General features: G+C 45.4%; 1 protein-coding gene across 2 annotated transcripts in view; it reads right to left on the minus strand.

Annotated features, from left to right (window-relative positions):
* The window catches only part of LOC129822145 (cell adhesion molecule DSCAM-like), a 149,369-nt gene that overhangs the window by 33,652 nt on the left and 98,930 nt on the right, over positions 1–16,787 (minus strand). For both annotated transcript variants that reach the window (XM_055880151.1, XM_055880150.1), the window contains 7 exons: positions 10,584–10,730; positions 10,091–10,369; positions 9,595–9,870; positions 8,452–8,748; positions 6,973–7,245; positions 5,354–5,632; positions 4,954–5,073 (listed from right to left, as the gene is read on the minus strand). In XM_055880151.1, coding sequence (XP_055736126.1) covers positions 4,954–5,073; positions 5,354–5,632; positions 6,973–7,245; positions 8,452–8,748; positions 9,595–9,870; positions 10,091–10,369; positions 10,584–10,730 — 1,671 coding nt within the window. The remainder of the gene's footprint in view (positions 1–4,953; positions 5,074–5,353; positions 5,633–6,972; positions 7,246–8,451; positions 8,749–9,594; positions 9,871–10,090; positions 10,370–10,583; positions 10,731–16,787) is intronic.

Consider the following 16,787-nt stretch of genomic DNA (forward strand, 5'->3'; position numbering starts at 1 on the left):
AAAAACACCATGATAAACATTTTGAATGTATTTGTAAAGGAGGTGTAAGTCTACAATATCCTCTAATCCTTAATCGGAACAATTGTATTTATGGCATAAGCAACGTAAGCTTAAGATCACATGGGGGTGGTGTTCTGCAATTTCCCCAAACTAATTTAAACTCAAAGCTACTACTGTTTTTGTTTTTAATGCTCATGTTTTGGGTGCAGCCTATTGACAGATGCGCATCCTTATTCGACTTGTTGTAACGGTCCTGACCTGTTTTATGTTGTTTTTGTATGTGTTTAGGTCAGGGCATGTGTTTTGGGTGGGCAGTCTATGTTATCTGTTTCTATGTTGGTTTTGGTTGCCTGGTATGGCTCTTAATTAGAGGCAGGTGTTTTGCGTTCTCCTCTAATTAAGAGTCATATTTAGGTAGGGTGTTCTCACTGTTTGTTTGTGGGTGATTGTCTCCTGTGTCGTCGAATGTATGTACGTACCATACGGGACTGTTTGGCTGTTCGTTTATTTTGATGTCGTCTGTTTCCTGTCCGTGAGTTTACGTTTAGTTATGTAAGTTTATGTTCAGGTTTCGTCAACGTCGTTTTCTTGTTTTGTATATTTGAAAGTGTTTTGTTTCGTGTTGCCATCGTCGTGTTAAATAAAAAGATGGCTTATTTCCCGAATGCTGCATTTTGGTCTGATGATCCTTCTCTCCTCTCCTCTCCTCGTCCGAGGATGAGGAGAGAGACAGCCCTTACGGAATCACCCACCAAACTAGGACCAAGCGGCAAGGGAGTGCTCAACAGAGCAAAAAGGACTTGGGAGGAGATCCTGGACGGTAGAGGACCCTGGGCTCAGCCAGGGGAATATCGCCGTCCCAAGGAGGAGTTGGAAACAGCGAAGGCTGAGAGGCGCTGGTATGAGGAGGCAGCGCGTCGACGCGGTTGGGAGCCCGTGAGTCAGACCAAAAAATTTCTTGGGGGGGGCACACGAGGAGTGTGGCAAAGCCGGGTAGGATACCCGAGCCAACTCCCCGTGCTTACCGTGGAGGTAGAAGGCGTCGTACTGGTAAGACACCGTGTTATGCGGTAAAGCGCACGGTGTCCCCAGTACGCGTGCTTAGCCCAGTGCGGGCTATTCCACCTTGCCGCACTGGGAGGGCTAGGTTGGGCATTGAGCCGGATGTCATGAAGCCGGCCCAACGTATCTGGCCTCCAGTACGTCTCCTCGGGCCGGCGTACATGGCACCAGCCTTACAGGTGGTGTCCCCGGTTCGCCTGCATAGCCCAGTGCGGGCTATTCCACCTCGCCGCACTGGCAGGGCTACGGGGACCATTCAACCTGGTAGGGTTGGGGAGGCTCGGTGCTCAAGAGCACGTGTCCTCCTTCACGGTCCGGTAGACCTGGTGCCACCTCCATGTACCAGTCCTCCGGTGGCAGCCCCCCGTACCAGGCTGTCTCTCCGGGTTCTCTCTCCTGCTGTTTCCTCCTCTCCAGCGCAGCCAGTGCCTAGACCACGCACCAGGCTGTCTCTCCTTCTCCTCCCTACAGAGCCGTCCTGCCATGACCAGCCAGAGCCGTCCATTCGGGACCTGCCAGAGCCGTCCATTCGGGACCTGCCAGAGTCCGTCCAGCCGGGACCTGCCAGAGTCCGTCCAGCCGGGACCTGCCAGAGTCCGTCCAGCCGGGACCTGCCAGAGTCCGTCCAGCCGGGACCTGCCAGAGTCCGTCCAGCCGGGACCTGCCAGAGTCCGTCCAGCCGGGACCTGCCAGAGTCCGTCCAGCCGGGACCTGCCAGAGTCCGTCCAGCCGGGACCTGCCAGACTCTCTCAGCCGGGACCTGCCCCTTGTCCCGGTGCTGCCCCTTGTCCCGGTGCTGCCCCTTGTCCCGGTGCTGCCCCTTGTCCCGGTGCTGCCCCTTGTCCCGGTGCTGCCCCTTGTCCCGGTGCTGCCCCTTGTCCCGGTGCTGCCCCTTGTCCCGGTGCTGCCCCTTGTCCCGGTGCTGCCCCTTGTCCCGGTGCTGCCCCTTGTCCCTGTGCTGCCCCTTGTCCCTGTGCTGGCCGTTTATTTAGGGGATGTTAGTTTTAGGGTGGTCATTGGGAGGGGAAGACAGAAACGGGGAGTGACTATGGTGGTGTGGGGACAGCGTCCAGAGCCGGAGCCACCACCGTGGTCAACTGCCCACCCAGACCCTCCCCTGGACTCTGTGCTGGTGCGCCCGGCGTTCGCACCTTGAGGGGGGGGTTCTGTAACGGTCCTGACCTGTTTTATGTTGTTTTTGTATGTGTTTAGGTCAGGGCATGTGTTTTGGGTGGGCAGTCTATGTTATCTGTTTCTATGTTGGTTTTGGTTGCCTGGTATGGCTCTTAGAGGCAGGTGTTTTGCATTCTCCTCTAATTAAGAGTCATATTTAGGTAGGGTGTTCTCACTGTTTGTTTGTGGGTGATTGTCTCCTGTGTCGTCGAATGTATGTACGTACCATACGGGACTGTTTGGCTGTTCGTTTATTTTGATGTCGTCTGTTTCCTGTCCGTGAGTTTACGTTTAGTTATGTAAGTTTATGTTCAGGTTTCGTCAACGTCGTTTTCTTGTTTTGTATATTTGAAAGTGTTTTGTTTCGTGTTGCCATCGTCGTGTTAAATAAAAAGATGGCTTATTTCCCGAATGCTGCATTTTGGTCTGATGATCCTTCTCTCCTCTCCTCGTCCGAGGATGAAGAGAGAGACAGCCCTTACACTTGTACAGTGTGTTTAACGCTTCAGTGACAAAGCTTTAGGGATTTAAGGACAGTAAACATGCATCTTTACGCTGCCCCTTAACCTCAGCAGCTGCTGTGAAGAATGTAGCCACTAAAAGTGGGTAATCATTAAAGAGATTGTGCCCATGTTCAAAACCAGAGCAGATTGTAAAGGAAGAACACAACAAGACTGCAATCAGGCCTTGAAACAAGGAATCAGCCAATGAAATGCAGTGCAGTTTCCTTTACACAGCAAAGTACTTATTTTCCTTTGTTTTTACATGTGAGGATTTATTTATCCACTGACTCTCAGGATTTGATGCCTGTAAGCCATGTTTGGTATTTTTCATGTGAACAACACTGAACTTGTAAGCATGTACATTTACAAATCTACACATCAAAGACGGAAAAATGTATTGTACATATATTTTTGGATAAATACAACCGAATCCCCAAAGCATTGATTTTGTCTTGGTGAAACACAAAGATTAGTATCAGTATGTACATGCTTTTGTAGGTCAAATATTCTTCAAAGATTTCTCTGGTGGTGAAGTATACTTCAGCATACAGCGTTACACTTTTCACATATCAGGGAACAAGTATATTTTCTATAGTCATCCATGTTTCCGTTGGAGGTAATGTTGGACAGTCTCATTCAAAAAGGTCAAAATGACTTAAGTGTAGTGTAGGAAATGTCTAATGCTGAAAATGTTCAGGTCAACGAGCTGCCTGGGAATGGAAATCCACTCAGAGCTGTAAGTGGTCTACCTATGTTACAGTAATAGCAACACATCCAGGCTCGCTCATAGAGTATTAAACATATGTCTGAACTGGGCCAGATATCAGCATGCGCTAAAGTTAGCGTGTAAAGATAAGGACATTTAGTGAGCTATGGGTTTTGGTCCTTAATTAAAAATGCAGTCAAGTGCTTCAGGTTAGCGAGGGGTCATGTGGCAGTACTATTCCCACTCTGCTGCCTTGTAGACAAGGAGACAGAGAGAGAGACAGAAAGCGAAATAGAGAGAGAGAGAGAGAGAGAGAGATAGACAGAGAGAGATAGACAGAGAGAGAGAGACAGAGAGAGAGAGACAGAGAGAGAGAGACAGAGAGAGAGAGACAGAGAGAGAGAGACAGAGAGAGAGAGACAGAGAGAGAGAGACAGAGAGAGAGAGACAGAGAGAGAGAGACAGAGAGAGACAGAGAGAGAGAGACAGAGAGAGAGAGAGAGAGAGACAGAGACAGAGAGAGACAGAGAGAGAGAGACAGAGAGAGAGAGAGAGAGAGAGACAGAGAGACAGAGAGACAGAGAGAGAGAGAGAGACAGAGAGAGACAGAGAGAGACAGAGAGAGACAGAGAGAGACAGAGAGAGACACAGAGAGACACAGAGAGAGAGAGACAGAGAGAGACAGAGAGAGACACAGAGAGACAGAGAGAGACAGAAAGAGACAGAGAGAGACAGAGAGACCGAGAAAGACGTGCTCTTGAATGATGGATTTTGCATATCCAGAGAGAGCTAGCAGTTATGATAACACCAGCTGACCTTTCCTTATTCACTTTTCTATCTCTCTGTGGCTCTGCTCTGCAACACCTGACTGGGAGAATAAAAAGCATCTCCAGTGCCATAACATACAGCAACTCAGACACTTGCACATTCACTCTGCCATCGCCGTGGCGAAGGACCAAGGTTCTGTCAGGCGTTATTAATCAGACAGGGCGTCTAAGATATTGAGGAGCATCTCTCTCACATCAAACCCAATCTCCTATCGGTCCCAGGGAGCCCAAGTCACAAACAAATCCCATCAAAGCCTGGCTGCTGAGTCTGGCCCTGACCCACACCTTTGATGCCCCTCACACTGCCCCCCACACCACACCATTGGTTGGATTAGTTGCCGTCTCTCCATTGGGGGAAGATTTCACCCCTGTTATGGACGAAGCCGCAAACACCTGGGTACCCTCTTCAGCTATCCTGGTCAAGTGCTGTGCCACTTTATTCACCTGCTCTCTCACACCTCACTGGTAGCTCCCCCACCACACAACCCACAGTGGCTGCAGTTGTTGAACCACATCATACATGGGCTGTGGATGAAACCATATGCGTTCAACTACAACTACAGTTACTCTGTCCAAAACAGCTGCTGTTACATCCCTAAACAATGTCCTTTAATACATTTGTATAACCATTGAATTAATGCTACCGACAGTCTTCTGATGCTTGATTTACGTATCTGTTTACCTTTGGAGTGCTTCCATACGAGGGTGGGGCGTGGATAACCCTCAGCAGAGCAGTTTAGGGTCACAGTTTTGCCATAGATCCCATCCTGGTCTGTGGGCTGCACCACAAACTGGGGAGGAACTGGAGGAGCAGAGGGAACCACACACAGACTGACTTTCTAGTACTTCTGAGACAGAAAGATAGTATGAGAGATAGATTAAGATTGACAAAAAGAGTGCAGTGGAGAGAAATATACAGTATAAAGACAGATGCGAAGCAACGGAGAGAGCAGCAGAGAAACAAACAAAAACAGAGAGAGAAAGAAAGACAGTACGAGTCAGGGAGTAAGAGCAGGGAGCCTAAGAGAAATATATCTAGAAGCAGTGACGGAAACAGGAACAATGTGCTAGCCTCCTCTTACCCCTGACAATGAGCTGACTCTGGTGCTCAACGGCTGCAGCCTCGTTGCGTGCAATGCAGGTGTAGTTTCCGTTGTGGTCTGGGGACAGGTTGGAGATCCGCAGTGAGCTGGTGAACTCTATGTTGTCGATGGTGACCCCCAGACTAGCAGGGATTGGACGCCCGTCCTTCTGCCATGTGATGTCCAGGGGCTGGTCACCTGACATTACCACGCAGGGGATGAAGACACGCTGGCCAATGGAGAACCGCTGGAATGCAAAGGGCTGGATGTATGGTGGAACTGGAAGGGAACAGGAGAGATGATGACCATTACCACATTAGGCTGAGAGACAATATATTATACCGGTTCAATCTCCTGTGTCATACTTCAATCTTCTATCAATCCCTTTGGTCATTGGAAATCGTTGTATAGACTCTGAACTCAAAAGGACTGAGAGTGAATCATCACATAATTCCACCTTAGTCATTCCTCCTGTCTAGCTGAACATTCTGTACTTTGAGTCAGAGCAAACAGTACCAAGCACAGGTGTACCTTTTCCAGAAACACTTGAAGGGGTGATTCTGTATTTTGGCGACTCATGCCATGTCAGTCTGTCTAGAAAGAGAAGATCAAAGAAAACCTAACGATCCTCAAGTGGGGAAAAACCACCATGTTAAACAAATTATTGGAGAATCAGGCCCCATGCTAGACTAGATAATGACCTAGATGTGAGATCCTCCTCAGTAAGTCCACTGTGGCACCTTCTCAGGGGACTCTCCAGCCATCTCGCAAGTCAGCTGTTTTTGAGAATCAACAAGTTAAAATAACACTGAAATAAGCAGCACTTCAGCGCTGATTGAATTCACAACAAAGTAGGGATAATGGACTCCTGCGATCTCACCAGCCGCTTTCAGAATTTGAAGCATGAGCAGAGCAAATTAACTAAGGCACTTGTAGCGGGGAAGTGTTGCTTTATATCATGTGGTCCCCCTTTTCCCCCGCCCCCCAGGCTCATCTTATGGAAATGTCTTAAGCAGTGGCTGCATCCTTCATGACATGGATATGAGGCGTGGGGAATCCCTCGTTAACATTACCATTACGTATTCTTGGGCCTCTGGTAATCAAGCTCAATCGCTACTGTACGTGCAGTCATGCTAATGACCCTAGCTCAGTCTCATATCCCATAGCAGTGCAGTCGTAGCAGTGGTGAATATGTTACTGTAGCTTATGGTACACAATGTGATGTGAAGGCCAATGGGAGTATAACCTGCGAGGTCACTTCCTATCTCTGCCTACAGCTTTGCCATGTTCTACTGTCCACACTCTCATACCTCTTAGAATGCTTATGTATCACATGGAGATGTGTGAAACTTACTCCTCAGCCTGCAGTCTCCTCACTTGCGCCAGTGAATAGCTCGCTTTTCATGGTGCCGACTGGTAAGAAACTTCAGGAGGGTGGTCGTGTGTGCTAGCATGGCAGAGGTCAGGAGTTTACCATTTGGTGTGGACCAAATCGAGAGGAAGATGAACTCGCTAAGCAAAGCAGCGTGACGTCCTTTACACTTACCCAAGTGTGGTATGCTAGTCTGTTTACTGTGTACTGTCACAGTTCATGAGTCAGGGAGACGGGCTCTTCCTACCTTTGACACTGAGATGGACGCTCTGATTGGTCTCTTGGTGAGGTTTGACCAATACCCTGCAATTGTATTCTCCCTGGTCCAGCTCCTGCACGTTAGACAGCTTCAGAGTGCCGTTGTTCTCAAAGGCCCGCTGCCTGTGGTTGAAGGGGAGCAGGTGGGAGTTCTTATACCACTTGATGGAATAATATGGGTAGCCAATAACGCGACAGTGGACATACGCGTCCCGCCCTGCGATGGCCGTGATGTTTTTCATTGGACGGATGCTGGCAGCCCCTAAAAATACAGAGAGGGAGAGAGAGCTCTCTATAAACACATTTATGGGTGAGGGGATTGTGACATGACAGTCAGCAACATCAAGCCGTATGTATTGACAGCACACCCAAATGTGTTCGTTTTTACCACAGGACCTCATGGTAGACTCTGAAGAGAGGGCTGTGAAATCAGGACCATATTAGACAAGGACAAGGTAGGGTTGAATATGTAGACAAGGACAAGGTAGGGTTGGCTGACAGCTGAAAGACAGAACACTTTAGTGGACAATATTCACTGTATGAGTTAACTGAATTACAAACCAAGATCCACTTGAAACTAATTGTCTCGTCTGAATAAATAATCTATACATTCAGCAACAACATAATAAGTAAAAACTAACTAAGGAAACAAGAGAGCGAGAACTATACTCCCTTTTGCAGTCTAAAGATAAAACCACCACCAGCCTAGAAACATGTAGTACAAAGTTAATCTATGTGACGCTCTACAGGATACACCACACTGGGCTGAAAACCTGCCTGTCAGTAAGACCTACAAAGAAAATAAGAATAAATTGGTCAACTGTGTTCAAACATCTACACATGGAACAGCAGTGCAAATCAGCTGACGGGAATCATCTCAGGAACAGTGATCTGTGTAGAGGATCAGATTACTATTAAAGACAAGAAGTGAGGTACTATGTCCAACAAATAAGACACAATCAATAGAACAGATATGTTATGGATGGATCATACACACAATACACATAAACACACACTAACAAAACATGGGTGGTTGTGACCTGGCATTGTCATTGACAGTATGAGGGACTGACATGCAAACAGGCAAACAAGATATGGGTGACTAGAAGCAGTGTTAGGATAGAAAAAGCAAAATACCTGGAGTATCACAATCACACAAAGAGCATAGAGGGACGATGTGATGAGAGATTCACACAGGGATTAAAAAAACAAAACACAAAGAAATTAGGGGAAACTAAACAACGGAGTCCAAAAGCTGCAACTGAGGAATAAAGGGAGCAAAGAGAAAGAAAGAAAGACAAAAGAAATCTGAAAATGAGTAAAAAGTAAAAAGGTTAGGAATCTGTAGGCACTTTACAAAAGAGGTACAACAAAAACCTAAAAGAAACAGGCATTGAATTTGGAAACCAAACAAACATGAGTTAGGTGTATGTTTTTGTTGTTTTGGAGGAGCTGATCTGACAAGCACCTCTTACGTTTATTCGAGCCTGGTGGTAGACCGCCCCGGCCGAGTTCCTGCAGGTGCAGCGATACACTCCTCCGTCCACCTCCTTAGTGTTAGTGATGTTCAGCTGGCTGACCACGTGGCCCTCGTTGGTCTCGTAGTGGCCGGGGTGGTGGTGGTTGTCCTTGATGACCGGGTCGTCGTCCAGGTTCCAGGTGCAGGAGGGAGGGGGAGTGCCTTTGACGTTACACACCAGGAAGACCGGTTCGTTGGGGTTGACCACCTTCTCACTGAAGGAGGACAGAATCTTCGGAGTGCCGTCTGAAAGGGGAGAGAGAGGGAGACCATGGGTAATGATTAATAGGAACTGAACAAAAACAGCAATAGAATATCTATCATCTGTCACTCAAAGCTGTGCACCTACGTTTTGTCTTTGTCTGCCATTATTGCTGGCAGTCTTGGCCAAATAAAAAACAGCTTTATTTTAGAGTGGCCTGCTGTTGCTATCTGCTACCCTGGTATGTTCTACATCATTATAGATGATCAATATCCTCCTTATACAGTTCCGTGGCCACGCGAGACAGTTGCCCAAGCAACCAGGCTCAGGTAAGCAGTTTAAAGCTGACTGGGATAGTAGCCCTAATGACAGTGGCTGCTCTACAGCAGCACAACACAACGCATTAACACAGGCCTTGCATCGATCCAGGGCCAAAATCCCTTTGCGCTAAGTCAGTGCTGGTGCTACTAAACATACATGGAGACAAAACATACACACAACCAGGGGTGAAACTTTCACTGGGTACGGTGGGGACATGTCCCCCCCCACATTCTGAAATTGCATTTTTGTCCCCCCCAGTTTTATCATTGGAATGTGACACAAAACAAGGCAATGGTGCGCTGTAGGACTATGCAGACACCTCAGAGTGCTCGGGTAGGCTGTGTTTATCTGACTGGATACATTTTTTAAATAATAATTATGTCCCCCCCACTTCTAACACAAAACCGTGAACGCTCATGCTACAGTCAACTGCCAAGCGGTACAGTACACATGAAAAGAAAAACACATGGTAATATATTCTAACCACTATCTTGTTACAACACCACCAATATATCCAATAACTGCCATAGCAACATTGATCTTTATAAGAAACCGCTACTGTATCTCACCCTCCAAGATGACCGGAACAAAATCCTGAGCGGACATTTTGTTCTTCCTGGCGAAACATTGGTAGGCCCCGCCGTCGCTCTTGGCCATGCCCTCCATGATCAAGTTCTCCCTGCTGATGCCTGTGATCCGCACGTTGTTGCCGGGGTAGATGATCTCTCCGTTACGGTACCACGACAGCTCGTACTCATCAGAGCCACTGACACTGCAATGCAAGGACACCTTACTACCCACGCTGCCCTTCACCTTTCGTGGGCTGACCACCGCCTTCAGGGGCTCTGGATACCAGAAAAAACACAGAACACACATCAAAAACTACAAACCAAACTGGCGGCCTATGACATTGTTATACTGTGAAATAAATATTTTGTTGTGTGAACATTATCAAAGAAATAGATAAACAAAGTGACAGGGCTATAGCAGCTAACGCAGAGACATCATGGCACCCAGGCTGGGATAGCTCCTGATGTGTGAGTGTGATGTGGTGTTTGGACTCACGTTTGACCAGTAGCCGGCCCACCACCTCAGCGTTGCCATAGCTGTTCCACACCTCACACACGTAGGTGCCAGAGTCGGTGGGCTGGGCGCTCTCTATCAGCAAGCCCGTGACACTCTGGCGGAAACGTGTGTCGGGCTCCAGGGGGCTGTTGTCCTTCAGCCAGCGGTACTTGGGCATGGGATGGCCCGACGCCTTACAGGGCAGCTCTACCCGATGGGACGCCATGACCTCCCGACGGTCAAAGCCATCCAGAATCCCCGGCTCTGAGTTAGTGGGATCTTATGAGAGATAAGAGAGAGAATATGTTATGATAAGAATAGAGTTCACTATTAGAAGAGATAGTGTTACGATAGCATTCACTGTGTTGTGGACATTGCAATATATGAAGATGCAGAAGTTTCTGATGTATTACTGCAACATGGTGTACTGTACAGATATCTAGATGTTTCTGGGGTACCATTATTTAAGGTATTTAGGCCACCATAGACTGACCTGACACAAAAAGCCGGGCGCTATTGCTTTGCCTGGTCTCGCCAGTGTAGCGATGCCGTGTGGTGCAGCGGTAGTTATACAATCCATCCTCATTCTGGACATCCAGAATATACAAGGCTCCTGTGGTTGTGACGAGAAATCTAGGTCCTAGAAGAGAAAAAGAGAGAGGAGGGGTTATTCACATAAAAAAATACAGGAGGTCGTCTGGCCAATCAGCTCAATAGGAAGCTATCCATCCAGTTAGAAAATACACATGGTCCTGCAAAATCCATGGCATTCACAAGCATGAATGACCTAATATATACAGTATACACTGTACAGTGCATTCGGAAAGTATTCAGACCCCTTGACCTTTTCGACATTTTGTTAAGTTACAGCCATTTTCTAAAATGGATTAAATAAAATAAAAATCCTCAATCTACACACAATACACCAAAATGACGAAGCGAAAACAGGTTTCCAGAAATTTTTCCAAATGTATTAAAAATAAAAACAGAAATAACTTATTTACATATGTATTCAGACCCTTTGCTATGAGATCAGGTGCTTGAGATGTTTCTACAACTTGATTGGAGCCCACCTGTGGTAAATACAACTGATTGGACATGATTTGGAAAGGCACACACCTGTCCATATAAGGTCCCACAGTTGACAGAGCATGTCAGAGCAAAAACCAAGCCATGAGGACGAAGGAATTGTCCGTAGAGCTCCGAGACAGAATTGTGTCGAGGCACAGATCAAGGGAAGGGTACCAAACAATGCAGCATTGAAGGTCCCCAACAACACAGTGGCCTGCATCATTCTTAAATGGAAGAAGTTCGGAACCATCAAGACTCTTCCTAGAGGTGGCCACCCGACCAAACTGAGCAATCGGGGGAGAAGGGCATTGGTCAGGGAGGTGACCAAGAACCCAATGGTCACTCTGAAAGAGCTCCAGACTTCCTCTATGACAGCGCTGTCCATCCCTATTCCTGGAGAGCTATAGTCCTGTAGGTTTTCACTCCATCCCTCATCTAGCACACCTGATTGTAATAATTAGCTGGTTGAAAAGATGAATCAGGTTGGTTACAACTGGGGTTGGAGTGAAAACCTACAGGAGTGTAGCTCTCCAGGAACAGGGTTGGATAGCCCTGCTCTATGGAGATGGGCGAACCTTCCAGTAGGACAATCATCTCTGCAGCACTTCACCAATCAGGCCTTTATGGTACAGAGGCCAGACGGAAGCCACTCCCCAGTAAGAGGCACATGGAGTTTGCCAAAAAGAACCTAAAGATTCTCTGATTTGATGAAACCAAGATTTTACTTTTTGGCCTGAATTCCAAGCCTCACATCTGGAGGAAACATGGTACCATCCCTACTGTGAAGCATGGTGGTGGCCGCATCATGCTGAGGGAATGTTTTTCAGCGGCAGGGACTGGGAGACTAGTCAGGATCGAGGGAGCGAAGTACAGAGAGATCCTTGATGAAAACATGCTCTAGAGCGCTCAGGACATCAGACTGGGGTAAAGGTTCACCTTCAAACAGGACAATGACCCTAAGCAAAGAGCCAAGGCAACGCACGAGTGGCTTCGGGACAAGTCTCTGAATTTCCTTGAGTTGCCTAGCCAGAGCCAGGACTTAACTTCTTTGGGGTAGGGGGCAGTATTTTCACGTCCGGAATAAAAGCATACCTAGAGTAAATGGCCTGCTACAAAGCCATAAAAGCTTGAATTTGCATATTATTAGTAGATTTGGATAGAAAACACTCCGAAGTTTCTAAAACTGTTTGAATGATGTCTGTGAGTATAACAGAACTCATATGGCAGGCAAAAACCTGAGAAAAAATCCAACCAGGAAGTGGGAAATCTGAGGTTGGTGGATTTTCAACTCAGCTCCTATTGAAGATACAGTGGGATATTGGTAATGTTGCACTTCTTAAGGCTTCCACTAGATGTCAACAGTTGTTATAACCTTGTCTGATGCTCATACTGTGAAGTGGGGCCGAAGGAGAGACAAATGAGTCAGGTCTATCATGACCTGAACATGCCCTGACCATGCGCGTCCACGTGAGAGCAAGCTCTGTTCTATCGCACTTCTGAAGACAAAGGAATACTCCGGTTGGAACATTATTGAAGAATTATGTTAAAAACATCCTAAAGATTGATTCAATACTTCGTTTGTCATGTTTTTACGGACTGTAATATAACTTTTTTTACTTTTCGTCCGTACTTTCCGCTGGACCTGCCCGCGCGTCGTGAGTTTGGAAAGTGTACTGAACGCTAGAACAACAAGGAGGAATTTGGACATAAATGATGGACATTATCGAACAAAACAAACATTTATTGTGGAACTGGGATTCCTGGGAGTGCATTCTGATGAAGATCATCAAAGGTAAGTGAATGTTTATAATGTTACTTCTGACTTCTGTTGACTGCATAATATGGCGGATATATTTGTGTCTTGATTGGGCTCTGAGCGCCGACTCAGATTATTGCATGGTTTGCTTTTTTCGTTAAGTTTTTTTGAAATCTGACACAGCGGTTGTATTAAGGAGAAGTGCATCTAATATTCCATGCATAACAGTTGTATCTTTTAGCAATGTTTATTATGAGTATTCCTGTAAATTGATGTGGCTCTCTGCACAATCAAAGGATGTTTTGGAACTTCTGAACGTAAGGCGCCAATGTAAACTTAGATTTTTGGATATAAATCTGAACTTTACCGAACAAAACAAAACTGACATGTATTGTGTAACATGAAGTCGTATGAGTGTCATCTGATGAAGATCATCAAAGGTTAGGGATTAATTTTATCTTTATTTCTGCTTTTTGTGAATCCTCTCTTTGGCTGGAAAAATGGCTGTGTTATTCTGTGAATAGGCATTCACCTAACATAAGCCTTTTTGAAATCGGACACTGTGGCTGGATTTACAACAAAGTGTAAAATACATGTATGTTTGAGGAATTTTAATTATGGGATTTCTGTTGTTTTTGAATTTGGCGCCCTGCAGTTTCACTGGCTGTTGAAGAGGTGGGATGCTACCGTCTCACGTACCCTAGAGAGGTTAAACATGATCGAACATCTCTGGAGAGACCTGAAAATAGTTGTGCAGCAACGCTCCCCATCCAACCTGACAAAGCTTGAGAGGATGTGTAAACAATGGGAGAAGCTCCCCAAATACAGGTGTGCCAAGCTTGTAGCGTCATACCCAAGAAGACTCAAGGCTGTAATCACTGCCAAAGGTGCTTCAACAAAGTACTGAGTAAAGGGCCTGAATACTTATGTAAATGTGATACTTCAGTTTTTTATTTGTTATATATTTGCAAAAATGTCTAAAAACCAGTTTTTGCTTTGTCATTATGGGGTACTGTGTGTAAATTGATGAGGGAAATTTAAATAAAAACAATGTTTTAGAATAAGGCTGTGATGTAACAAAATGTGGAAAAAGTCAAGGGGTCTGAATACTTTCCAAATGCACTTTATATACAAAAGTATATAGACACCCCTTCAAATTAGTGGATTCGGCTATTTCTGCCACAACTGTTGCTGACAGGTGTATAAAATCGAGCACATAGCCATGCAATCACCATAGATTGGACAGTGCAATCAAGAACAAGAATTTAAGTTTTCAGCCGATATAAGACACTTATATGTACCGACATTTGTTGTTTCTCTAAAATCTGCGATCTTGACACAAGGCGCTGCATAATTTACAACTGTCCCATTGACGGGACGCCTATCCGTAAGAAGTTTTAACGCTACAGCATACAATGACATTCTAAACGATTCTGCGCTTCCAACTTTGAGGCAACAGTTTGGGAAAGGCCTTTCCTGTTTCAGCATGACAATGGCCACGTACAAAAAGCGAGGTCCATACAGAAATTGTTTGTCGAGATCGGTGTGGAAGAACTTCCGACTGCGAGCCAGGCCTAATTGCCCAAACATCAGTGCCGACCTCACTAATGCGCTTGTGAATGGAAGCAAGTCCCTGCCGCAATGTTCCAGCATCTAGTGGAAAGCCTCCCAGAAGAGTTGGAGGCTGTTATAGCAGCAATGGGGGGCCCAACTCCATATTAATGCCCATGATTTTGGAATGAGATGTTCCAAGAGCAGGTGTCCACATGCTTTTGGTCATGTAGTGCATATCCTTAAACATATCATACCAAGACCTTTTACCTGAAATAACCTTCACATTTGACCTCTGCCCTCCCTAGCTCCAGTAATCTATCTGGTCTGAGCCTCTGCTTCAGCAACCAAATCCTCTTTGGGTGTCACTAGCAGTTCAGTCTGTGCAGTAATATTATGTTAATTCTGGGGATCAAACCCGACTGAGTGGGGTTGTCAACAACCATAAGGAATGATACCTTCCTCTTGCAACCATATGCATGCGTTATCCCCAGGAGAGCAGACTGATGTCAAAACTGATCGAAAAAGCAATTTACAAGAGATTGTCTTCACTGTGCTTTGGCGAGCATGCTAAGACAGAGACAGCTTAGTGAGCATTTAGGTCCCAAGGTACACCAGCCAGGGGCAGCTTCAGTTAAAACCAGCTATAGTAGCAGGGCTGTGCCTCGTCTCTGACAACGAGGAGGATGTCTTTAGATAAAGCCTGATCAAAATAGACCGTAAAACGTCATGCTTACAGGCCCCATGTGGCCGGAAATGTACAGAGAATCAATGACAAGTCAAGCGTACATGTTTTTTTTACAAAGTTACCAATTGGTCAAATTTACAAAAGGACCGGATAAACCTCCATTTAATGCGGGCATATTTAATCATTAATTCAATATCTATTGTATATAAATAGATAATTACAAATACAGTGCCTTCAGAAAGTATTCAGACCCCTTGACTTTTTCCACATTTTGTTACGTTACAGCTTTTTTTATAAAATTGATTTTTTTTAAAATCCTCATCAATCTACAGACAATACACTATAATGACAAAGCGAAAACAGGTTTAGACATTTCTGCTAATTTATAAAAAATTAAAAAACAAGTACCTTTTTACATAAGTATTCAGACCCTTTGCTATAAGACTCGTAATTGAGCTCAGGTGCATCTTGTTTCCATTGATCATCCTTGAGATGTTTCTACAACTTGATTGGAGTCCACCTGTGGTAAATTCAATTGATTGGACATGATTTGGAAAGACACACACCTGTCTATATAAGGTCCCACAGATGACAGTGCATGTCAAAGCAAAAACCAAGGCATGAGGTCGAAGGAATTTACCGTAGAGCTCCGAGGCAGGATTGTGTCGAGGCATGGATCTGGGGAAGAGTACCAAAAAATGTCTGTAGCATTGAAGGTCCCCAAGAACACAGTGGCCTCCATCACACTTACAGATGAAGTCGGAAGTTACATACACTTAGGTTGGAGTCATTAAAACTCGTTTTTCAACCACTCCACAAATTTCTTGTTAACAAATTATAGTTTTGGCAAGTCGGTTAGGACATCTACTTTGTGCATGACACAAGTAATTATTCCAACAATTGTTTACAGACAGATTATTTCACTTATTCACAATTCCAGTGAGTCATAAGTTTACTTACAATAAGTTGACTGTGCCTTTGAAAAGCTTGGAAAATTCCAGAAAAGTATGTCATGGCTTTAGAAGCTTCTGATAGGTTAATTGACATACTTTGAGTCAATTGGAGGTGTACCTGTGGATGTATTTCAAGGCCTACCTTCAAACTCAGTGCCTCTTTGCTTGACCTCATGGGAAACTCAAAAGAAATCAGCCAAGACCTCAGAAAAAAATTGTAGACCTCCACAAGTCTGGTTCATCCTTGGGAGCAATTTCCAAACGCCTGAAGGCACCACGTTCATCTGTACAAACAATAGTACGCAAGTATAAACACCATGGGACCACGCAGCCGTCATACAACTCAGGAAGGAGACGCGTTCTGTTTCCTAGAGATGAACGTACTTTGGTGCGAAAAGTGCAAATCAATCTCAGAACAACAGGTAGGCCAGTTGAGAACAAGTTCTCATTTACAACTGCGACCTGGCCAAGATAAAGCAAAGCAGTGCGACAAAAACAACAGCACAGAGTTACACATTGAATAAACAAATGTACTGTCAATAACACAAAATAAAAAACTCTATATACAGTGTGTGCAAATGAGGTAAACTGTAAATGGGGTAAGATTAGGAAGGTAAGGCAATAAATAGTCCATAGTGGCGAAGTAATTACAATTTAGCAATAAACAATGGAGTGATA

Source organism: Salvelinus fontinalis, chromosome 24 (genome assembly GCF_029448725.1).
Source record: "Salvelinus fontinalis isolate EN_2023a chromosome 24, ASM2944872v1, whole genome shotgun sequence".
NCBI lineage: Eukaryota > Metazoa > Chordata > Actinopteri > Salmoniformes > Salmonidae > Salvelinus > Salvelinus fontinalis.